The sequence below is a fragment of the Stegostoma tigrinum genome, chromosome 10 (assembly GCF_030684315.1).
Source record: "Stegostoma tigrinum isolate sSteTig4 chromosome 10, sSteTig4.hap1, whole genome shotgun sequence".
Classification (NCBI taxonomy): domain Eukaryota; kingdom Metazoa; phylum Chordata; class Chondrichthyes; order Orectolobiformes; family Stegostomatidae; genus Stegostoma; species Stegostoma tigrinum.
In genome coordinates this window covers 747754-772133 of record NC_081363.1, presented here as the reverse complement: position 1 = coordinate 772133, position 24380 = coordinate 747754, and the positions used below count along the sequence as shown (strand labels likewise).

Here is a 24380-nt window from a genome sequence, read left to right as displayed (position 1 = left end):
TGCTCCTTGGTCCAGGAACTCCCTACTTACGTCCATGACACCACCCATGCCCTCCACCTCCTCCAAAACTTCCAATTCCCTGGTCCCCAACACCTCATCTCTACCATAGACATCCAGTCCCTATACACCTTCATTCCCCATGCAGATGGCCTAAAGGCCCTCCGCTTCTTCCTGGCCTGCAAGCCCTACCAGTCCTTCTCCACTGACACCCTCATCCGCTTAGCCAAACTCGTCCTCACCCTCAACAACTTCTCTTTCAATTCCTCCCACTTCTTACAAAGGGGGTGGCCATGGGTACTCGCATGGGTCCAAGCTATGCCTGCCTCTTTGTAGGTTACGTGGAACAACCCCTCTTCCGTACCTACACTGGCCCTATCCCCCACCTCTTCCTCCGTTACATTGATGACTGTATCGGCGCCGCCTCGTGCTCCCAAGAGGAGCTCGAACAGTTACCAACACCTTACACCACAACCTCAAGTTCACCTGGACCATCTCTGATACCTATCTCACCTTCCTGGGCCTCTCTGTCTCCATCTCTGGCAACCACCTGGAAACCGATATCCATTTCAAGCCCACCGACTCCCATAGCTACCTGGAATACACCTCCTCCCACCCATCTTCCTGCAAAATGCTATCCCCTATTCCCAATCCCTTCGCCTCCACTGCATCTGCTTTCAGGATGAGGCATTCCCACCTGAACATCTCAGATGCCCTTGTTTTTCAAGGACCGCAACTGACACCCCCCCACCTCAGTGGTCGAGAATGCCCTTGACCGTGTCTCCCGCATTTCCCGCAACTCATCCCTCACACACCCTCTCCGCAATAACAACCAAAACAGAATCCTCCTCATCCTCATGTACCACCCCACCAACTTCCAGATCCAATGCATCATCCTTTGACACTTGCACCATCTGCAAACCGACCCCACCACCAAAGACATTTTCGCTCCCCACCCTTATCTGCTTTTCGGAGGGACCACTCTCTCTGGGACTCCTTTGTCTGTTCCACACTCCCCTCCAGCCCCACCACACCCGGCACTTTCCCCTGCAACTGCAGGAAGTGCTACACCTGCCCCTATACCTTCTCCCTCACCCACATCCCAGGCCCGAACAGGATTGCCACCCAGGTTGATAGGGTTGTTAGGAAGGTGTACAGTGTGTTAGGTTTTATTGGTAGAGGGATTAAGTTTCGGACCCATGAGGTCATGTTGCAGCTGTACAAAACTCTAGTGCAGCCGCCCTTGGAGTATTGCATACAGTTCTGGTCGCCGCATTGTAAGAAGGATGTGGAAGCTCTGGAAGGGGTGCAGAGGAGATTTACTAGGATGTTGCCTGGTATGGACGGAAGGTCTTATGAGGAAAGGCTGAGAGACTTGAGGCTGTTTTTGTTAGAGAGAAGGTTAAGAGGCAACTTAATAGAGACATACAAGATGATCAGAGGATTAGATAGGGTGGACAGTGAGAGCCTTTTTCCTCGGATGATGATGGCTAGCACGAGGGGACATAGCTTTAAACTGAGGGGTGATAGAAATAGGACAGATGTTAGAGGTAGGTTCTTTACTCAGAGTAGTAAGGGTGTGGAATGCTCTACATGCAACAGTAGTAGAGCATTTAAATGGTCATTAGATAAACATATGGATGATAATGGAATAGTGTCGGTTAGATGGGCTTCAGATTGGTTTCACAGGTTGGCGCAACATCGAGGGCCGCAGGGCCTGTACTGTGCTGTAATGTTGTATGTTCTATCAAGCAGATGTTTACCTGCACACCTGCTAATATGGTATACTGTATCTGCTGTTCCCCTTGTGGCCTCCTCTACATCAGGGAAACTAAGCGGACGCTTGGGGACCACTTTGCAGAACACCTCCGCTCGGTTCGCAATAAACAACTGCACCTCCCAGTCGCAAACCATTTCTACTCCCCCTCCCATTCCTCAGATGACATGTCCATCCTGGGCCTCCTGCAGTGCCACAACAATGCCGCACGAAAGTTGCAGGAACAGCAACTCATATTCCGCTTGGGAATTCTGCAGCCCAATGGTATCAATGTGGAATTCACAAGCTACAAAATCTCCCCTCCCACTACCGCATTCCAAAACCAGCCTAGCTTGTCCCCGCCTCCCTAACCTGTCCTTCCTCCCAACTATTCCTTTCTCCCACCTCAAGTCCCAACCCCATCTCCTACCTACTAACCTCATCCCGCCACCTTGACCTGTCCATCCTCCCTGGACTGACCTGTTCCTTTCCTAACTCCCCACCTACACTCATCATTGCTGGCTCCATCCCTGCCTCTTTGACCTGTCTGTCTCGTCTCCACCTATCTTCTCCTTTATCCATCCTCTATTCACCTCCCTCTGTCTCCCTATTTATTTTAGAACTCCCTTCCCCTCCCCCATGTCTGAAGAAGGGTCTAGGCCTGAAATGTCAGCTTTCCTGCTCCTCTGATGCTGCTTGGCTTGCTGTGTTCATCCAGCTCCACACCTTGTTATCTCATAATGAGTTCCAGTAACTTTAAAAAAAAAGCATGTGCTAGTTTTCAAGGAGTCCTTATTCCCATTTTAGTTGATAATCCAAAAAAAAAGAAAATAATGTGAAGAGAGTGTGTCTCAGCCTGAAATGTCAGCTTTTGTGCTCCTGAGATGCTGCTTGGCCTGCTGTGTTCATCCAGCTCTACACCTTGTTATCTTGGATTCTCCAGCATCTGCAGTTTCTACTATTTTGAAGATAATGTGAAAGTCTTTATACACTGCACCTGAACACCACCCGTCATGTTTCTAACTGCATTAGAAACACACTGCCTCTCTGGTCTGGAACTTAGGTAACAGACTGTCACGATTTCAATAGTATGAACTTGTATGGAGACTGCTGAAGGTAAATAACTGCTAATGCACGGGATAGTTGTATGCATAGGGACTCATTTGAATAACTCAAAATATAATGATATGTATGCAACATTTTTGTCTGAGGAGGATTGTGGAGATAGATGTATACTGCTGTACTAAGATAACAAGGTGTAGAGCTGGATGAACACAGCAGGTCAAGCAGCATCAGAGGAGCAGGAAAGCTGACATTTCGGCTCTGGACCTTTCTGCAGCAGGAACATCACCTCATATCAAATATGAGGGGCTATTCTTGCAGCAGAAGGGTCCAGACCCGAAATGTCAGCTTTCCTGCTACTCTGATGCTGCTTGACCTGCTGTGTTCATCCAGCTCTCCACCTTGTTATCTCAGATTCTCCAGCATCTGCAGTTCCTAATATCACAAACACTCTACTGGTGTGCCTCTTGGCTTGCTGACATATATCATAAGCTACTGACTGGAGCAGCCACTTTCCAAACAATTTTAACGAGTACCTGGTACAGGCAGCATGTACCGAACCGAACCAATGTGCCCTCTAAGTTGCACAGTTATTCCGTTGTTCAAAGCACAGCAATTGGTGCAGTTTGCTAAATGTAACGATGTTTTCTGTTCAGGAACTTCCTGAGCACATGGATCTAGGAGGCCCATGCAGCCATTAAGAAAGTTAGAGGGACACTGGACTGAACATGTCACAAACTGCAAGTTTTAATTGATAAAACTTGTTTTCAGGTAAGCTTCTCTTTTTTTTCAGGTAATCTTCTTTTTTTTAACTTTCTGATAAGGGGATTAGCAGGGATGGCAGTGCAGGTAGAGGAATGTTCCTCCTGCATGATGTACGAGGTGAGGGACACCATTAGTGTCCCATCCAAATACATCTGCAGGAAGTGCACCCAACTCTTGTTCCTCCAAGACCGCGTTAGGGAACTGGAGCGGGAGCTGACAATAGACAACAGACAATAGGTGCTGGAGTAGGCCATTCGGCCCTTCGAGCCAGCACCACCATTCATTATGATCATGGCTGATCATCCACAATTAGTATCCTGTTCCTGCCTTATCCCCATAACCCTTGATTCCACTATCTTTAAGAGCTCTATCCATCTCTTTCTTGAAAGTATCCAGAGAGTTGGCCTCCACTGCCTTCTGGGACAGAGCATTCCATATATCCACCACTCTCTGGGTGAAGAAGTTTTTCCTCAACTCTGTTCTAAATGGCCTACCCCTTATTTTTAAACTGCGTCCTCTGGTTCTGGACTCACCCATCAGCAGAAACATACCTCCTGCCTCCACAGTGTCCAATCCCTTAATAATCTTATACGCCTCAATCAGATCCCCTCTCATCCTTCTGAACTCAAGTGTATACAAGCCCAGTCGCTCCAATCTTTCAACATATGATAGTCCCGCCATTCTGGGAATTGACCTCGTGAACCTATGCTGCACTCCCTCAATAGCAAGAATGTCCTTCCTCAAATTTGGAGACCAAAACTGCACACAATACTCCAGGTGCAGTCTCACCAGGGCCCTGTACAGCTGCAGAAGGACCTCTTTGCTCCTATACTCAATTCCTCTTGTGATGAAGGCCAGCATGCTATTAGCTTTCTTCACTGCCTGCTGTACCTGCATGCTTGCTTTCATTGACCGATGTACAAGAACACCCAGATCTCAATGTGTTCCCCCTTTATCTAACTTGACTCCATTGAAATAGTAATCTGCCTTCCTGTTCTTGCCAAAGTGGATAACCACACATTTATCCACATTAAACAGCATCTGCCATGCATCCGTCCACTCACCTAGCCTGTCCAAGTCACCCTGTATTTTCATAACATCCTCCTCACATTTCACACTGCCACCCAACTTTGTGTCATCAGCAAATTTGCTAATATTACTTTTCATGCCTTCATCTACATCATTAATGTATATTGTAAACAGCTGCGGTCCCAGCACCGAACCTTGTGGTACCCCACTGGTCACCGCCTGCCATTCCGAAACGGACCCGTTTATCACTACTCTTTGCTTCCTGTCAGCCAGCCAATTTTCAATCCAAGTCAGTATTTTTCCCCCAATACCATGTGCCCTAATTTTGTTCACCAATCTCCTCTGCGGGACTTTATCAAAGGCTTTCTGAAAGTCCAGGTACACTACATCCACTGGTTCTCCCTTATCCATCTTCATAGATACATCCTCAAAACTTCCAGAAGATTAGTCAAGCACAATTTCCCCTTCGTAAATCCATGCTGACTCTGACCTGTCCTGTTACTGCTATCCAAATGAGTTGTAATTTCATCTTTTATAATTGACTCTAGCATCTTTCCCACCCGATGAGCTCGTTTAAATCCACCCAAATAGCACTAGCAAATTTCCCACCCAGGATATTAGTGCCCCTCTGGTTCAAGGGGAGACCGTCCTGTTTGTAGAGGTCCCACCTTCCCTAGAATGAGCCCCAATTGTCCATGTACCCGAAGCCCTCCCTCCTGCATCATCCCTGTAGCCACGTGTTCAGCTGAAATCTCTCCCTGTTCGTTGCCTCGCTATCACGTGGCACGGGTAACAAACCAGAGATAACCACTCTGTTCTAGCTCTCAGCTTCCACCCTAGCTCCCTGAAATCCTGCCCGACATCCCTATCCCTCTTTCTACCTATGTCGTTGGTGCCCACATGGACCACGACTTGGGGCTGGCCACCCTCTCCCTTCAGGACCCCAAAGACACGATCCGAGACATCAAGGACTCTGGCACCTGGGAGGCAACACACCAATCGTGAGTCTTTTTCGTTCCCGGCAGACCTTCTATCAGTCCCTCTAACGACTGAGTCCCCAATGACTATCACTCTCTTCCTATTGCCCCCTTCCCTTCTGTGCAAGAGGGACAGACTCTGTGCCAGAGTCCTGCACTCTACTGCATGCCCCTGGTAAGTTGTCACCCTCAACAGTATCCAAAACGGTATACTTGTTTTTCAGGGGAACGACTACAGGGGATCCCTGCACTGACTGCTTTTCCCCCTTCTAACAGTTACCCAGCTTTCTTCATGCTTAGGAATAACTACTTCCCTGTAACTCTTGTCTATCACTGACTCTGTCTCCCGAATGATCCCAATTCATCCAGCTCCAAATCCATGCTGACATAGGTATCCAATACGACATAGGTAGAAAGAGGGATAGGGATGTCAGGCAGGATTTCAGGGAGCTAGGGTGGAAGCTGAGAGCTAGAACAAACAGAGTGGTTATCTCTGGTTTGTTACCCGTGCCACGTGATAGCGAGGCAAAGAACAGGGAGATATATCAGTTGAACACGTGGCTGCAGGGATGGTGCAGAAAGGAGAGCTTCAGGTACATGGACAATTGGAGCTCATTCTGGGGAAGGTGGGACCTCTACAAACAGGACGGTATCCACTTGAACCAGAGGGGCACTGATATCCTGGGTGGGAAATTTGCTAGTGCCATTCGGGTGGATTTAAACTAGCTCAGCAGGGGGATGGGAAACTGAGGTGTAGTTCCAGTACATACGAGGATGAGAGTAGGGAGGACATGGACAGGACCTCACTGTCACAGGAGTGTGCTGGCAGACAGCAAGCTGGATTGAAGTGTGTCTACTTTAATGCCAGGAGTATTCGGAATAAGGTACGTGAGCTTGCAGCATGGATAGGTACCTGGGACTTCGATGTTGTGGCCATTTCGGATACATGGATAGAGCAGGGTCAGGAATAGATGTGAGAGATAATGGGAACTGCAGATGCTGGAGAATCCAAGACAATGAAGTGTGAAGCTGGATGAACACAGCAGGCCAAGCAGCATCTCAGGAGCACAAAAGCTGACGTTTCAGCTCTCTGATGAAGGGTCTAGGCCCGAAACATCAGCTTTTGTGCTCCTGAGATGCTGCTTGGCCTGTTGTATTCATCCAGTTTCACACTTTATTATCAGGAATGGATGTTGCAGGTTCCAGGGTTTAGATCTTTCATTAAGATCAGGGAAGGTGGTAAAAGAGGGTGAGGTGTGTTTTTGTTAGTCAAGGACAGTATAACGGTGGCTGAAAGAACTTTTGATGAGGACTCGTCTACTGAGGTGGTATGAGCTGATGTCAGAAGCAGGAGGGAAGAGGTAACACTGCTGGGAGTTTTTTATAGGCCTCCGCAAAGTTCCAGGGATGTGGAGGAGAGGATCGGCAAAACTATTCTGGGCAGGAATGAAAGGAACAGGGGGGTCATTATGGGAGACTTTAACTTCCCTAACATTGACTGGAAATGCTATAACTCTAGTACGTCGGAGTTTTTGTCCAATGTGTGCAGGAGGGTTTCCTGACACAGTGTGTCGAAGGGCCGACAAGAGGGGAGGCCACACTGGATCTGGTACTTGGTAATGAACCAGGCCAGGTGTTTGATTTAGTGGTAGGTGAGCACTTTGGAGAGAGTGACCATAATTCGGTTATGTTTAGTTTAGCGATGGAAAGGGATAGGTACATGCCACAGGACAAGAATTATAGATGGGGGAAGGGCAATTATAATGCGATTAGGCAAGACTTAGGAGGCATAGAATGGGGTAGCAAAATGCAGAGGATGGAGACAATCGAAATGTGGAGCTGGTTTAAGGAACAGATATTGCGTATCCTTGACAGGTATGTCCCTGTCAGGCAGGGGTCAGTGATAAGGTAAGGGAACCGTGGTTTACTGAAGAAATTGTATCTCTTGTTAAGTGGAAGAGGGAGGCTTATGTGACGATGAGACGAGATGGTTCAGATAAGGAGATGGAGAGTTACAGATTAGCCAGGAAGGATTTAAAGAGAGAGTTAAGAAGAGCAAGGAGGGGACATGAGCAAACATTGGCAGGTAGAATAAAGGAGAACCCTAAAGCTTTCTATAGGTATGTGAGGAATAAGAGGATGCCGAGGGTAGGAATAGGGCCAGTCAAAGACAGAAGTGGGAAGTTGTGTGTGGACCCTGTGGAGACTGGAGAGGTGCTAAATGATTATTTCTCATCTGTTTTCACTGAGGAACAGGAGAATATTGTACAGGAGACGACTGAGTTATGGGCTACTATAATTGAAAGGATTAAGGTTAGTAAGGAGGAGGTGTTATCAATTCGAGAAGGTGAGAAGGTAGATAAGTCCCCTGGGCCAGATGGGATTTTTCCGAGGATTCTCTGGGACACTAGGGAGGAGGTAATGGAGCCTTTGGCCTTGATCTTTGAGTCCTCATTGTTTACAGGTTTAGTACCAGAAGACTGGAGGATTGCAAATGTTGTGCCCTTGTTCATGAAGGGCAGTAGGGATGACCCAGGTAATTTTAGACGTGTGAGCCTTACATCTGTTGTAGGAAAAATTTTGGAAAGGATTATAAGTGACAGGGTTTACAATCATCTAGGAAGCAACAATTTGATTGGAGATAGTCAGCATGGATTCGTCAAAGGCAGGTCAAAGGCATTGGAAAAGGTGCAGAGGAGATTTACCAGGATGTTGCCTGGTCTGGAGCGCAGGCCCTATGATGAAAAGCTGAGGGACTTGGGTCTGTTCTCATTGGAGAGAAGGAGGCTAAGAGGGGATTTAATGGAGACATACAAGATGATCAGAGGATTAGATAGGGTGGACAGTGAGAGTCTTTTTCTGTGGATGACTTCACCTTGTACAAGGGGGCATAGCTACAAATTGAGTGGTGACAGATTTAAGATGTCAGAGGCAGGATCTTTACTCAGAGAGTGGTAAGGACATGGAATGCCCTACCTGCCAATATAGTTAACTCAGCCACATTAGGGGCATTTAAACAGTCCTTGGATAAGCATATGGATGATGATGGGATAGTGTTGGGGGAGGGGCTTAGATTAGTTCACAGGTCAGCGCAACATTGAGGCCGAAGGGCTCTTTCTGTGCTGTATTGTTCTATGTTCTATGTTCTGTAACCCTTGCCTCAAGAATCCTTACCCTTACTTCTCAATCACCAACCTCCCAATCACACCCTTCTACACCAGCACCCTGGTCACTTTGTTGAAGTGTTTCTTTGCAAATTTCCTAATACCTGGTCACTCAATTTAAGCTGATCTCAAATGGAACCAATTGGACCATTAAATGTAACTTGTGGCTCACAATATGTCCCTCTGAGACAGGCAAGAAGGGGTAAGATAAAGGAACCTTGGATGACGAGCGGTGGAGCTTCACGTCAAAAGGAAGAAGGCAGCTTACATAAGGTGGAGGAAGCTAGGGTCAAGTTCAGCTAGAGAGGATTACACGCAGGCAAGGAAGGAGCTCAAAAATGGTCTGAGGAGAGCCAGGAGGGGGCACGAGAAAGGCTTGGCAGAATGAATTAGGAAGAACACAAAGGCATTTTACACTAATGTGAGGAATAAGAGAATGGTCAAAGAAAGAGTAGGGCTGATCAGGGATAGCAGAGGGAACTTGTGTGTGGAGTCTGAGGAGGTAGGGGAAGCCCTAAATGAGTTTTTTTGCTTCTTTCTTTACGAAAGAAACAAACTTTGTAGTGAATGAAACCTTTGAAGAGCAGGTGTGCATGCTGGAATGGATAGAGATAGAGGAAGCTGACGTGCTGAAAATTTTGTCAAACATTAAGATTGACAAGTCGCCAGGCCCGGACCAGACTTGTCCTCGGCTGCTTTGGGAAGCGAGAAATGCAATTGCTTCGCCACTTGCGAGGATCTTTGCATCCTCGCTCTCCACTGGAGTCGTACCTGAGGACTGGAGAGAGGCAAATGTAATTCCTCTCTTCAAGAAAGGAAATAGGGAAATCCCCAGCAATTACAGACCAGTAAGTCTCACGTCTGTCGTCTGCAAGGTGTTAGAAAGGATTCTGAGGGATAGGATTTATGACCATTTGGAAGAGCATGGCTTGATTAAATGCAGTCAACACGGCTTTGTGAGGGGTAGGTCATGCCTCACAAACCTTATCGAGTTCTTTGAGGATGTGACTAGAAAAGTTGATGAGGGTCGAGCTGTGGATGTGGTGTATATGGTCTTCAGTAAGGCATTTGATAAAGTTCCCCATGGTAGGCTCATTCAGAAGGTCAGGAGGAATGGGATACAGGGGAACTTAGCTGTCTGGATACAGAATTGGCTGGCCAACAGAAGGCAGCGAGTGGTAGTAGAAGGAAAATATTCTGCCTGGAAGTCAGTGGTGAGTGGTGTTCCACAGGGCTCTGTCCTTGGGCCTCTACTATTTGTAATTTTTATTAATGACTTGGATGAGGGGATTGAAGGATGGGTCAGCAAGTTTGCAGACGACACAAAGGTTGGAGATGTCGTTGACAGTATAGAGGGCTGTTGTAGGCTGCAGCGGGACATTGACAGGATGCAGAGATGGGCTGAGAGGTGGCAGATGGAGTTCAACCTGGATAAATGCGAGGTGATGCATTTTGGAAGGTCGAATTTGAAAGCTGAGTACAGGATTAAGGATAGGATTCTTGGCAGTGTGGAGGAACAGAGGGATCTTGGTGTGCAGATACATAGATCCCTTAAAATGGCCACCCAAGTGGACAGGGTTGTTAAGAAAGCATATGGTGTTTTGGCTTTCATTAACAGGGGGATTGAGTTTAAGAGTTGTGAGATCTTGTTGCAGCTCTATAAAACTTTGGTTAGACCGCACTTGGAATACTGCGTCCAGTTCTGGTCGCCGTATTATAGGAAAGATGTGGATGCTTTGGAGAGGGTTCAGAGGAGGTTTACCAGGATGCTGCCTGGACTGGAGGGCTTATCTTATGAAGAGAGGTTGACTGAGCTCGGACTCTTTTCATTGGAGAAAAGGAGGAGGAGAGGGGACCTAATTGAGGTATACAAGATAATGAGAGGCATGGATAGAGTTGATAGCCAGAGACTATTTCCCAGGGCAGAAATGGCTAACACGAGGGGTCATAGTTTTAAGCTGGTTGGAGGAAAGTATAGAGGGGATGTCAGAGGCGGGTTCTTTAAACAGAGAGTTGTGAGAGCATGGAATGCGTTGCCAGCAGCAGTTGTGGAAGCAAGGTCATTGGGGTCATTTAAGAGACTGCTGGACATGCATATGGTCACAGAAATTTGAGGGTGCACACATGAGGATCAATGGTCGGCACAACATTGTGGGCTAAAGGGCCTGTTCTGTGCTGTTCTGTTCTATGTTCTAACTGGAACCAGCTGATAGAATAATAGGATTGTTATAATGCAGGAGGTCATCCAGCCCATTGTTAGTGTACTCTTTTATCACCTGGTGCCAAACTTGTCATATCCCGGCACACCATCTCGGTCAAAATGACCATCCAACACCCTCTTGTATGCCTCATGAGCTCAACTGGAGACATTTTAATTGCGAGGTCTTCAAGATTGCTGACACCCTTGTGGGTCTATCCACAGCACATAGGCCACCATCTTCTGGAAGGCAATGAATGCTGGCCCAGCCAAGTCAGGAAGTGAACACCCTCTCAGCGAGTACAACAAGATGTTGAGAATGATTGTTTAAAATCATTGCTTAGGTGGAGAATTTAAAATAAAAGGAAGAGCCTGCATTTAGTGGGCACAAGGCCCAGGGAGATGAATTGGAACAGAGAATGTTGGCGAAACTCAGCATCTGTGGAGAGGTAAGCAGAGTGAACATTTGGAGTGCAGGAATGTTTCTTCAGACTGAAATGTTTACTTTGTTTTTCTCTCTCTGCCATACTTGCTGCATTTGCACTTTCTCACCAAACAGTGCCCTGTATTATCTGTCCGAAGTGAAATGCAGCCCGTTTTTATACAAAACGATATTTCACACGCAACAACTGATAAATAAGCAGATTCAATTCAAAGACAACGTTCATATTTTAAATACTTCCAGTCATTATTATCCGATTCCCCCGGCGGTCGGGTATTTCCGTCAGAGTTCGGGTCTTTCCACAGGGCACAGGTGTTTCCGGCAATGACCGGGTATTTCCGGTCATGATCGGGTACCTCCGGCAGTGGTAGGGTATTTCCAGGGCGTTCGGATATTCCCGGTAGTGTTCGGGTATTTCCGGCGGGGTTCGTGGGTTTGGTGCTGAGGCTGCGGCTCCATCTCAGGACCGGGATGTCAGTGAGTGAAACTGCGCGAATCTCTCCTTCTCTTCCCTCAGCCGCTCAGAGACGATGGGGCATGTTTGCCCGTCGAGGGGAAATGGGGAAAAATAGCGGGATGGTGGCAATGCCCCCTCAAGGCTGACTGGGGAAGGTGGCCCCTTCAGAGGGGTAATGTAGAATGTAGCCCCTGGCAAAAATGGCGAATGTGACCCCCCATCAGTGTGTAATGGGAAATGTGACCCCCCCATCATCGTGTAATGAGGAATGTGACCCCCCATCAGTGTGTAATGGGGAATGTGACCCCCCCATCAGTGTGTAATGAGGAAAGTGACCCCCAATCAGTGTGTAATGAGGAATGTGACCCCCCCATCAGTGTGTAATGGGAAATGTGACCCCCCCATCATCGTGTAATGAGGAATGTGACCCCCCATCAGTGTGTAATGAGGAAAGTGACCCCCAATCAGTGTGTAATGGGAAATGTGACCCCCCCCATCATCGTGTAATGAGGAATGTGACCCCCCATCAGTGTGTAATGGGGAATGTGACCCCCCATCAGTGTGTAATGGGGAATGTGACCCCCAAATCAGTGTGTAATGAGGAAAGTGACCCCCCATCAGTGTGTAATGAGGAAAGTGACCCCCAATCAGTGTGTAATGGGAAATGTGACCCCCCCATCATCGTGTAATGAGGAATGTGACCCCCCATCAGTGTGTAATGAGGAAAGTGACCCCCAATCAGTGTGTAATGGGGAATGTGACCCCCCCATCAGTGTGTAATAGGGAATGTGACCCCCCCCATCATCGTGTAATGGGGAATGTGACCCCCCCATCATCGTGTAATGGGGAATGTGACCCATCAGTGTGTAATGGGGAATGTGACCCCCCATCAGTGTAATGGGGAATGTGACCCCCCCATCAGTGTAATGGGGAATGTGACCCCCCCATCAGTGTGGAATGTGGAATGTGACCCCCCCCCCATCAGTGTGGAATGTGGAATGTGACCCCCAATCAGTGGGTAATGGGGAATGTGACCCATCATCAGTGAGTAATGGGGAATGAGACCCCCCCCATCAGTTTGTAATGGGGAATGAGACCCCCCATCAGTTTGTAATGTGGATTGTGACCCCCCATCAGTGAGTAATGGGGAATGTGACCCCCCCCATCAGTGTGTAATGGGGAATGTGACCCATCAGTGTGTAATGGGGAATGTGACCCCCCCATCAGTGTGTAATGGGGAATGTGACCCCCGATCAGTGTGTATTGGGGAATGTGACCCCCCATCAGTGAGTAATGGGGAATGTGACCCCCCCCCATCAGTGTGTAATGGGGAATGTGACCCATCAGTGTGTAATGGGGAATGTGACCCCCCATCAGTGTGTAATGGGGAATGTGACCCCCCCATCTGTGTGTAATGGGGAATGTGACCCCCCCATCATTGTGTAATGGGGAATGTGACCCATCAGTGTGTAATGGGGAATGTGCCCCCCCATCAGTGTGTAATGTGGAATGTGACCCATCAGTGTGTAATGGGGAATGTGACCCCCCCCATGAGTGTGTAATGGGGAATGTGACCCATCAGTGTGTAATGGGGAATGTGACCCCCCCATCAGTGTGCAATGGGGAATGTGACCTGTCAGTGGGTAATGGTGAATGTGACCCCCCCCCATCATCGTGTAATGGGGAATGTGACCCCCCATCAGTGAGTAATGGGGAATGTGACCCATCAGTGTGTAATGGGGAATGTGACCCCCCCTCCATCAGTGTGTAATGTGGAATGTGACCCCCCCATCAGTGTGTAATGGGGAATGTGACCCCCCCCATCAGTGTGTAATGGGGAATGTGACCCCCCCATCAGTTTGTAATGTGGAATGTGACCCCCCCATCAGTGTGTAATGGGGAATGTGACCCCCCCCATCAGTGTGTAATGTGGAATGTGACCCCCCATCAGTGAGTAATGGGGAATGTGACCCATCAGTGTGTAATGGGGAATGTGACCCCCCCTCCATCAGTGTGTAATGTGGAATGTGACCCCCCCATCAGTGTGTAATGGGGAATGTGACCCCCCCCATCAGTGTGTAATGGGGAATGTGACCCCCCCATCAGTTTGTAATGTGGAATGTGACCCCCCCATCAGTGTGTAATGGGGAATGTGACCCCCCCCCATCAGTGTGTAATGGGGAATGTGACCCCCCCATCAGTGTGTAATGTGGAATGTGACCCCCCATCAGTGTGTAATGGGGAATGTGACCCGCCCCATCAGTGTGTAATGGGGAATGTGACCCTCACATCAGTGTGTAATGGCGAATGTGACCCCCCATCAGTGTGCAATGGGGAATGTGACCCCCCCCATCAGTGTGTAATGGGGAATGTGACCCCCGATCAGTGAGTAATGGGGAATGTGACCCCCCAATCAGTGTGTAATGGGGACTGTGACCCCCCAATCAGTGTGTAATGGGGAATGTGACCCCCCATCAGTGTGTAATGGGCAATGTGACCCCCCCCTCCATCAGTGTGTAATGTGGAATGTGACCCCCCATCAGTGTGTAATGGGGAATGTGACCCATCAGTGTGTAACGCGAGTGTGGCCTGTCAGTGTGTAATGGGGAATGTGACCCCCCATGAATGTGACCCATCAGTGTGTAACGTGAGTGTGGCCTGTCAGTGTGTAATGGGGAATGTAGTTCATCAGTGTATAATGGGGAATGTGACCCATCAGGGTGTAGTGGCGAATGTGGTCTGTCAGTGTGTATTGGGGAATGTAGTTCATCAGTGGGTAATGGCGAATGTGACCCATCAATGTGTAATGGGAAATGTGAACGATCAGTGGGTAATGGGGAATGTGACCCATCAGTGGGTAATGGGGAATGTGACCCATCAGTGGGTAATGGGGAATGTGGCCTGTCAGTGTATAATGGGGAATGTGTGGCCCATTAGTGGTTAAGGGGGAATGTGACCCATCAGTGGGTAATGGGGAATGTGAGCCATTAGTGTGTGATGGGAAATGTGGCCCTTCAGTATATTATGGGGAATGTGTGGCCCATTAGTGGATCGGGGGAATGTGACACATCAGTGGGTAGTATGGAATGTGGCCTTTCAGTGGGTAACGGGGAGGAGTGTGACTCATCAGTGTGCAATGGAGAATGTGACTCATCAAATGAGCTATGGCAAATGTGATCCACTTGCTGTGGGAGGTGGGGCTGATGTGTAATGTGGCTCCACAGTGGGAAATGGGAAATGTGGCCCCTCTGGAGTCTAATCGATTTTGTGGCCCCACAGGCTGTAATGAGAAATGTTTGCCCCTTAGAAGCAAAACGGGGAATGTTTGCCCCCTTAGGGAGTCCTGGGAATGAGATGAGTCAACTCAAGGAGCTATGGGTGTGTAAGTGGTTAATAAAGGATAAATTTTTCTTAAGATAGTGGAAAGAAATTTATAAGATAATGAGAGGTATTAATAAAGTTAATGGTTGTTGCTGTTTCCCTAGGATGACAGATTTTAAGACTTGGGGTGTACATTTTTTAAGGTGAGAGGAGAAAGAGTTAAAAAAGACATGGGGGCAAATTTGTTACACAAAGAATGGTTTGTCTGTGGAATGAACTTCCTGGGGAAGTGATGGATATGGGTACAATTACAATGTTTAAAAGACTTTTGCATAGGAAACTTTTGGAGGGATGCGTGCCAAGACCAGGCTGGTGGGACTAGTTTGGTTTGGGATTATGTTCAGTATGGAGTAGTTAGACCGAAGATTCTGTTTCCGTGCTTTATGACTGTGTGACTATGTGATATTTGAATAACGTGGTACTTTGTTTTTTGAAGAAGAAGCTGGAGAGATGAAACAATATGTAAATTGTTGTAAATGAGATTCTTTAAGACATGTGTGAGGTGGATTGTAAAATTTATATGACATTTATTGGATCTTTTGAGTTTCTGATTTTTGAGTTAGCAATGTGTGGGATTTCAGTGCCTGAAGTTAACAATTACCTTGCATTCCTGTAGTCATTGTGATCTTTTTTAAAAATATTTTTTGAGACTTAGCTTTGAAATTATGAGCTTTTATTACATTTGATAGGTTTTTGTGATCAGACAATTTAGAAGATCAGGAGAGTTTTTAGCCTTGTGGGAAACTGCTATACGTTTAAAGAAGATATTTTGAGCAGTCCTGTGATGCACTTTGATGAAGATGCTCAAATATGAACCCGAGAATGGAAGAATATAGAACATAGAACGTAGAACATAGAACACTACAGCACAGAACAGGCCCTTCAGCCCTTGATGTTGTGCCGACCTGTCATACCAATCTGAAGCTCATCTAACGTACACTATTCCATGTATGTCCATATGCTTGTCCAATGACGACTTAAATGTACTTAAAGTTGGCGAATCTACTACCAATGCAGGCAAAGCGTTCCATACCCTTACTACTCTCTGAGTAAAGAAACTACCTCTGACATCTGTCCTATATCTTTCACCCCTCAATTTAAAGCTATGGCCCCTCGTGCTCGCCGTCACCAACCTAGGAAAAAGGCTCTCCCTATCCACCCTATCTAACCCTCTGATTATCTTATATGTCTCAAATGTAATGAGATGTAACCACCTTTGCATAAAGAATTAGTGATTGCCCAAACCAGAAATGTTGGGATAAAACCCTGAAAGGTCACTTAGAGTATGTTTAAGTTTAGGCGTCTAATAGTTCCAGGAAAAAGCTATGTGCACCTGCACAAGATGTGTTTTTAGATATTGTACCAGGGCTGTGCTTTGGGTACTATACTAAAGCTGCCGCTTTCCTTTTCAGTTTATAAAGAAATATTCTGGGATTAAATTTATACTGTGTGTTTAAAAATCTATGAATTTGTTTTATAAGTCGATAATGTTATGTCGCACGGATAGCAAGCCAAATTGAATCAGTCTCATTGTCATGGCTGGTTGCCTTGCTGAGCTGATTTGATGTTTTTCTGCAGACGTTCCATTACCCTGCTGGGTAACATCATCAGTACAGCGCACAATGAAATGCTGTAGAGGTTTCCCACCACTCTGGAGTCCATTGAACTGGATCACCTCACTTCTGGTTTTCCATTGCAGTGGAGTGCATGTGGGGTCCAACTCTGTGTTTGTTGATGGCTTTCTTCGTGGAGTACCAGGCTTCTAGGAATTCCCTAGAAGCCTGGTACTGTACGAAGAAAGCCATTGACAAACACATAGAGCTCGATCCCACATAAACTCCACTGCGAAGAAAAGCTGGAAGTGAGGTAATCCAGTTCACCGGACTCCAGAGTTCAAATATTAGATGGGAAAACACAACAGCGCTTTATCCGCGGCTGCACTGATGATGTTACCCAGCAGCGTAATGGAATGTCTGCGGAAAACAATGAACTAGCTCAGCGAGCCAATCAACCACAACATCCACAACCTGATCTACAAATCTACTCCAAAACCTTAGAGTCTCATTTTCATTGGATTTGTAATACAATGACATTGAAATATTCAATGATCCTCAAAGTTTTTCAGTTGTTCCTCACCAAACTTTTCAAATAATAGCTCTTGGACACCAAGTTAATAATAAGCAATAACGAACAATTTATTTATTTATATTTTCTGCTCATTTGTGGGATGAGGTCATCACTGGCTGGCCACTATTTATTGCCCATCCCTAGTTGCCCTTGAGAAAGTACATAAGAACAGAAGAACATAAAAACTAGGACCAGGAGTAGACTATCTGGCCCCTCGAGCCTTCTCTGCCATTTAATAAGATCATGGTTGATCTTTTTGAGGCTCAGCTCCACTTACCTGCCCGCACACCATAACCCTTAATTCCTTTACTGTTCAAAAATTTATCTAACCTTGCCTTAAACACATTCAGTGTGATAGCTTCAACCACTTCACTGGGTAGGGAATTCCACAGATTTACAACCCTTTGAGTGAAGAAGTTCCTCCTGACCTCAGTCCTGCATCTGCTTCCCTTTATTTTAAGGCTATGCCCCCGAGTCCTAGTTTCACCTGCTAGTGGAAACAACCTCCCTGCCTCCACCTTATCTATTCCCTTCATAATCTGATATGTTTCTACAAGATCTCCTGTCATCCTTCTGAATTCCAATGAGTATAATCCCAGCCGAGTCAATCAGTCCTCATAATCCAAACCTCTGATTACCATGGTGGAATGGTGAGCACACTGGCTTCTGATCTCTGTACTCCGAGTTCAAATCTAGGTGTTGCCTTCTTCCTGGTGAAGTGAGTGGCGAGCCATGGAAAGTCTTGTTTTCGAGAATGATTCGAGAATTCAAGAATTGCTATTACTGAGACTTGGTTGAGGGAAGGGCATGACTGGCAACTAGTTGCCCCAGGATATCGATGCTTCAGGCGGGATAGAGAGGGAGGTAAAAGGGGTGGAGGAGTTGCAGTAATGGTCAAAGACGATATCACAGCCGCATTGAAGGAGGGCCCCATGGAAGACTCAAGCAGTGAGGTAATATGAGTAGAACTCAGAAATAGGAAGGGTGTAATAACAATGCTGGGGCTGTACTACAAGCCTCCCAACAGCGAGCGTGACATAGAGGTACAAATATGTAAACAGATGGGTCAGTTTTTGTCCAGAGTGTGCAGGAGGGCTTCCTGACACAGTATGTAGATAGGCCAACAAGGGGCGAAGCCACGTTAGATTTGGTACTGGGTAATGAGCCTGGCCAGGTGTTAGATTTGGAAGTAGGTGAGCACTTTGGTGATAGCGATCACAATTCTGTTATGTTTACTTGAGTGATGGAAAGGGATAGGTGTATACCACTGGGCAAGAGTAATAGCTGGGGGAAAGGCAATTACGATGAGATTAGGCAAGATTTAGGGAGCATAGAATGGTGAAGGAAACTGCAGGGGATGGGCACATTAGAAATGTAGAGCTTATTCAGGGAAAAACTCCTGTGTGTCCTAGATAAATATGTACCTGTCAGGCAGGGAGGAAGCTGTAGAGTGCAGGAGCTGTGGTTTACGAAGGAGGTGGAATCTCTGGTCAAGAGGAAGAAGGCTGCTTATGTTAGGATGAGATGTGAAGGCTCAGTTAGGGCACTTGAGGGCTACGAGGTAGCCAGGAAAGACCTGAAGAGAGAGCTCAGAAGAGCCAGGAGGAGACATGAGAAGTTGTTGGCGGATAGGATCAGGGTAAACCCTAAGGCTTTCTATAGGTATTTAAGGAATAAAAGAATGACGAAAGTAAGATTAGGCCCAATCAAGGATAGTAGTGGGAAGTTGTATGTGGAGTCAGATGAGATAGGGGAAGCACTAAATGAATATGTTTCAACAGTATTCACTCTAGAAAATGACAATGTTGTCAAGGAGAATACTGAGATACAGGCTATTAGACTAGGTGGGTTTGAGGTTCACATGGAAGAGGTATTAGAAATCCTTCAGAAGGTGAAGATAGATAAGTCCCCTGGGCCAGATGGGATTTATCCTCGGATCCTCTGGGAAGCCAGGGAGGAGATTGCCGAGCCTTTGGCATTGATCTTTAACTCATCATTGTCTACAGGAATAGTGCCAGATGACTGGAGGATAGCAAATGTGGTTCCCCTGTTCAAGAAGGGGAGTGGAGACAACCCTGGTAATTATAGACCAGTGAGTCTTACCTCAGTTGTTGGTAAGGTGTTGGAAAAGGCTACAAGGGATAGGATTTATAATCATCTAGAAAAGAATAAATTGATTAGGGATAGTCAGCACGGTTTTGTGAAGGGAAGATCGTGCCTCACAAACCTTATTGAGTTCTTTGAGAAGGTGACCAAACAGGTAGATGAGAGTAAACTGGTTGATGTGGTATATATGGGTTTCAGCAAGGCGTTGGATAAGGTTCCCCACAATAGGCTATTGTACAAAATGTGGGGGAATGGAATTAGGGGAGATATAGCAGTTTGGATCGGAAATTGGCTTGCTGAAAGAAGACAGAGGGTGGTAGTTGATGGGAAATGTTCATCGTGGAGACCAGTTACTAGTGGTGTACCGCAAGAGTCAGTGTTGGGTCCACTGCTGTTTGTCATTTTTATCGATGACCTGGATGAGGGCATAGAAGGATGGGTTAGTAAATTTGCAGACGACACTAAGGTCGGTGGAGTTGTGGATAGTGACGAAGGATGCTGTAGGTTGCAGAGAGACATAGATAAGCTGTAGAGCTGGGCTGAGAGGTGGCAAATGGAGTTTAATGCGGACAAGTGTGAGGTGATGCACTTTGGTAGGAGTAACCGGAAGGCAAAGCACAGGGCTAATGGAAAGATTCTTAGTAGTGTAGATGAGCAGAGAGATCTTGGTGTCCATGTACACAGATCCTTGAAAGTTGCCACCCAGGTTGACAGGGCTGTTAAGAAGGCATACAATGTTTTAGCTTTTATTAATAGAGGGATCGAGTTCCGGAACCAAGAGGTTATGCTGCAGCTGTACAAAACTCTGGTGCGGCTGCACTTGGAGTATTGTGTACAGTTCTGGTCACCACATTATAAGAAGGATGTGGAAGCTTTGGAAAGGGTGCAGAGGAGATTTACTGGGATGTTGCCTGGTATGGAGGGAAGGTCTTACGATTAAAGGCTGAGGGACTTGAGGCTGTTTTCATTAGAGAGAAGAAGGTTGAGAGGTGACTTAATTTTAACATATAAAATAATCAGAGGGATGGATAGGGTGGATAGGGAAAGCCGATTTCCTAGGATGGTGACGGCGAGCACGAGGGGGCATAGCTTTAAATTGAGGGGTGAAAGATATAGGACAGATATCAGAGGTAGTTTCTTTACTGAGAGAGTAGTAAGGGAATGGAACGCTTTGCCTGCAATGGTAGTAGATTCGCCAACTTTAGGTACTTTTAAGTCATCATTAGACAAGCATATGGACGTACATGGAATAGTGTAGGTTAGATGGGCTTGAGATCAGTCTGACAGATCGGCACAACATCGAGGGCTGAAGGCCCTGTACTGTGCTGTAATGTTCTATGTTCTATGATAATGGAAATGTGTAGGAGAAACAGGGTGGTGGTGATGGGAGATTTTAATTTTCCCAACATTGACTGGGATTGACTCAGTGTTAGGGGTCAAGACGGAGCAGAATTTGTAAGGTGTGTCCAGGAGGGTTTTCTAGAGCAGTATGTATGTTGTCCAACTCGGGGAAAGGGCCATACTGGACCTGGTGCTGGGGAATGAACCTGAACAGGTGGTTGATATTAGAGTAGGGAACTACTTTGGAAATAGCGACCACAATTCCGTAAGTTTTAGAATACGCATGGACAAGGATAGGAGTGGTGTGAAAGGAAGAGTACTAAACTGGGGGAAGGCCGACTATACCAAGATTCGGCAGGATCTGAGGAATGTAGATTGGGAGAAACTGTTTGAAGGTAAATCCACGTTTGATCTGTGGGAGGCTTTTAAGGAAAGGTTGATTAGCGTGCAGGAGAGACATGTTCCTGTGAAAATGAGGAATAGAAAAGGCAAGATTAGGGAGCCATGGATGACAGGTGAAATTGTGAGACTAGCCAAGAGAAAAAAGGAAGCATACGTGAGGTCTCGGCGACTGAAGACAGATGAAGCTTTGCAAGAATGTCGGGAATGTAGAGCGAATCTGAAACGAGGGATTAAGAGGGCTAAGAGAGGACATGAGATATTGCGGGCAAACATGGTGAAGGAAAATCCCAAAGCCTTTTATTCATATGTAAAGAGCAAGAGGGTAACTCGAGAAAGGATTGGCCCACTTAAGGACAAAGAAGGAAAGTTATGCGCTGATTCAGAGAAAATGGGTGACATTCTTAACGAGTACTTTGCATCGGTATTCACCAAGGAGAGGGACATGACGGATGTTGAGGTTAGGGATAGATGTTTGCTTATGTCAACTTGAATATGTTGACATAAGGAAGGAGGAAGTGTTAGGTATCCTAAAAGACATTAAGGTGGACAGGTCCCCAGGGCCGCATGGGATCTATCCCAGGTTCCTGAGGGAAGCGAGAGAGGAAATAGCCGGGCCCTAACAGATATCTTTGCAGTGTCCTTAGACACGGGTGAGGTCCCAGAGGACTGGAGACTTGCTAATGTTGTCCCCTTGTTTAAGAAGGGCAACAAGGATAATCCAGGTAATTATCGACCGGTGAGCCTGACGTCAGTGGTAGGGAAGCTACTGCAGAAGATACCGAGGGATAGGATCTATTCCCATTTTGAAGAAAATGGTCTTATCAGTTATAGGCAACATGCTTTTGTACAGGGAAGGTCATGTCTTACCAACTTAATAGAATTCTTTAAGGACGTGACAAAGTTGATTGATGAAGGAAAGGCTGTCGATGTCATATACATGGACTTCAGTAAGGTGTTTGATAAGGTTCCCCATGGCAGGCTGATGGAGAAAGTGAAGTCACATGGGGTCCAGGGTGTGCTAGCTAGATGGATAAAAAACTTGCTGGGCAACAGGAGACAGAGGTAGTAGTAGAAGGGAGTTTCTCAAATTGGAGACCTGTGACCAGTGGTGTTCCACAGGGATCTGTGCTGGGACCACTGTTGTTTGTGATATATGTAAATGATCTGGAGGAAGGTGTAGGTGGTCTGATCAGCAAGTTTGCTGATGACGTTAAGATTGGTGGAATAGCTGATAGTGAAGGGCACTGTCAGAAATTACAGCAGAATATAGATAGACTGGAGAGTTGGGCAGATAAATGGCAGCTGGAGTTCAATCCGGGCAAATGCGAGGTGATGCATTTTGGAAGATCAAATTCGAGGGCGAACTATACATTAAATGGGAAAGTCCTGGGGAAAATTGATGAACAGAGAGAACTGGGCGTTCAAGTCCATTGTTCTCTGAAGGTGACAACGCAGGTCAATAGGGTGGTCAAAAAGGCACATGGCATGCTTTCCTTCATTGGATGGGGCATTGAGTACAAGAGTTGGCAGGTCATGTTGCAGTTGTATAGGACTTTGGTTCGGCCACTTTAGGAGTACTGTGTGCAGTTCTGGTCGCCACATTACCAAAAGGATGTGGATTCTTTGGAGAGGGTGCAGAGGAGGTTCACCAGGATGTTGCCTGGTATGGAGGGTGCTAGCTATGAAGAGAGGTTGACCTGGGCCATCTCCAGCACATCCCTCACCTTCCTGGACCTCTCAGTCTCCATCTCAGGCAACCAGCTTGCAACTGATGTCCATTTCAAGCCCACCGACTCCCACAGCTACCTAGAATACACCTCCTCCCACCCACCCTGCAAAAATTTCATCCCCTATTCCCAATTCCTCCTCCTCCGCCGCATCTGCTCCCACGATGAGGCATTCCACTCCCGCACATCCCAGATGTCCAAGTTCTCCAAGGACCGCAACTTCCCCCCACAGTGGTCGAGAACGCCCTTGACTGCGTCTCCCGCATTTCCCGCAACACATCCCTCACACCCCGCCCCACCACAACCGCCAAAAGAGGATCCCCCTCGTTCTCACACACCACCCTACCAACCTCCAGATACGACGCATCATCGTCAGACACTTCCGCCATCTACAATCCGACCCCACCACCCAAGACATTTTTCCATCCCCACCCTTGTCTGCTTTCTGGAGAGACCACTCTCTCCGTGACTCCCTTGTTCGCTCCACACTGCTCTCCAATCCCACCACACCCGGCACCTTCCCCTGCAACCGCAGGAAATGCTACACTTGCCCCACACCTCCTCCCTCACCCCTAACCCATGCCCCAAGATGACATTCCATATTAAGCAGATGTTCACCTGCACATCTGCCAATGTGGTATACTGCATCCACTGTACCCGGTGTGGCTTCCTCTACATTGGGGAAACCAAGCGGAGGCTTGGGGACCGCTTTGCAGAACACCTCCGCTCGGTTCGCAATAAACAACTGCACCTCCCAGTCGCAAACCATTTCAACTCCCCCTCCCATTCTTTAGATGACATGTCCATCATGGGCCTCCTGCAGTGCCACAATGGTGCCACCCGAAGGTTGCAGGCACAGCAGCTCATATTCCGCTTGGGAACCCTGCAGCCCAATGGTATCAATGTGGACTTCACCAGCTTCAAAATCTCCCCTTCCCCCACCGCATCCCAAAACCAGCCCAGTTTTTCCCCTCCCCCCACTGCACCACACAATCAGCCCAGCTCTTCCCCTCCACCCACTGCATCCTAAAACCAGCCCAACTTGTTTCTACCTCCCTAACCTGTTCTTCCTCTCACCCATCCCTTCCTCCCACCTCAATCCGCACCTCCATCTCCTCCCTACTAACCTCATCCCACCCCCTTGACCTGTCTGTCTTCCCTGGACTGACCTATCCCCTCCCTACCTCCCCACCTATACTCTCCTCTCCACCTATCTTCTTTACTCTCCATCTTCGGTCCGCCTCCCCCCTCTCCCTATTTATTCCAGAACCCTCACCCCATCCCCCTCTCTGATGAAAGGTCTCGGCCCAAAACGTCAGCTTTTGTGCTCCTGAGATGCTGCTTGGCCTGCTGTGTTCATCCAGCCTCACATTTTATTATCTTGAATAGATTAGGATTATTTTCATTACAAAGACGGAGATTGACGGGGGACCTGATTGAGGTCTGCAAA

General features: G+C 47.1%; 1 protein-coding gene across 1 annotated transcript in view; it reads left to right on the top strand.

The window, feature by feature from the left end:
* The first annotated feature begins 11769 nt into the window (after nucleotides 1-11769).
* Nucleotides 11770-24380, top strand: part of tmem63c (transmembrane protein 63C) — a 277667-nt gene continuing 265056 nt past the window's right edge. The window contains exon 1 of the mRNA XM_059649415.1: nucleotides 11770-11866. Within this exon, the coding sequence (XP_059505398.1) occupies nucleotides 11861-11866 (6 nt within the window). The 5' untranslated portion in view covers nucleotides 11770-11860. The remainder of the gene's footprint in view (nucleotides 11867-24380) is intronic.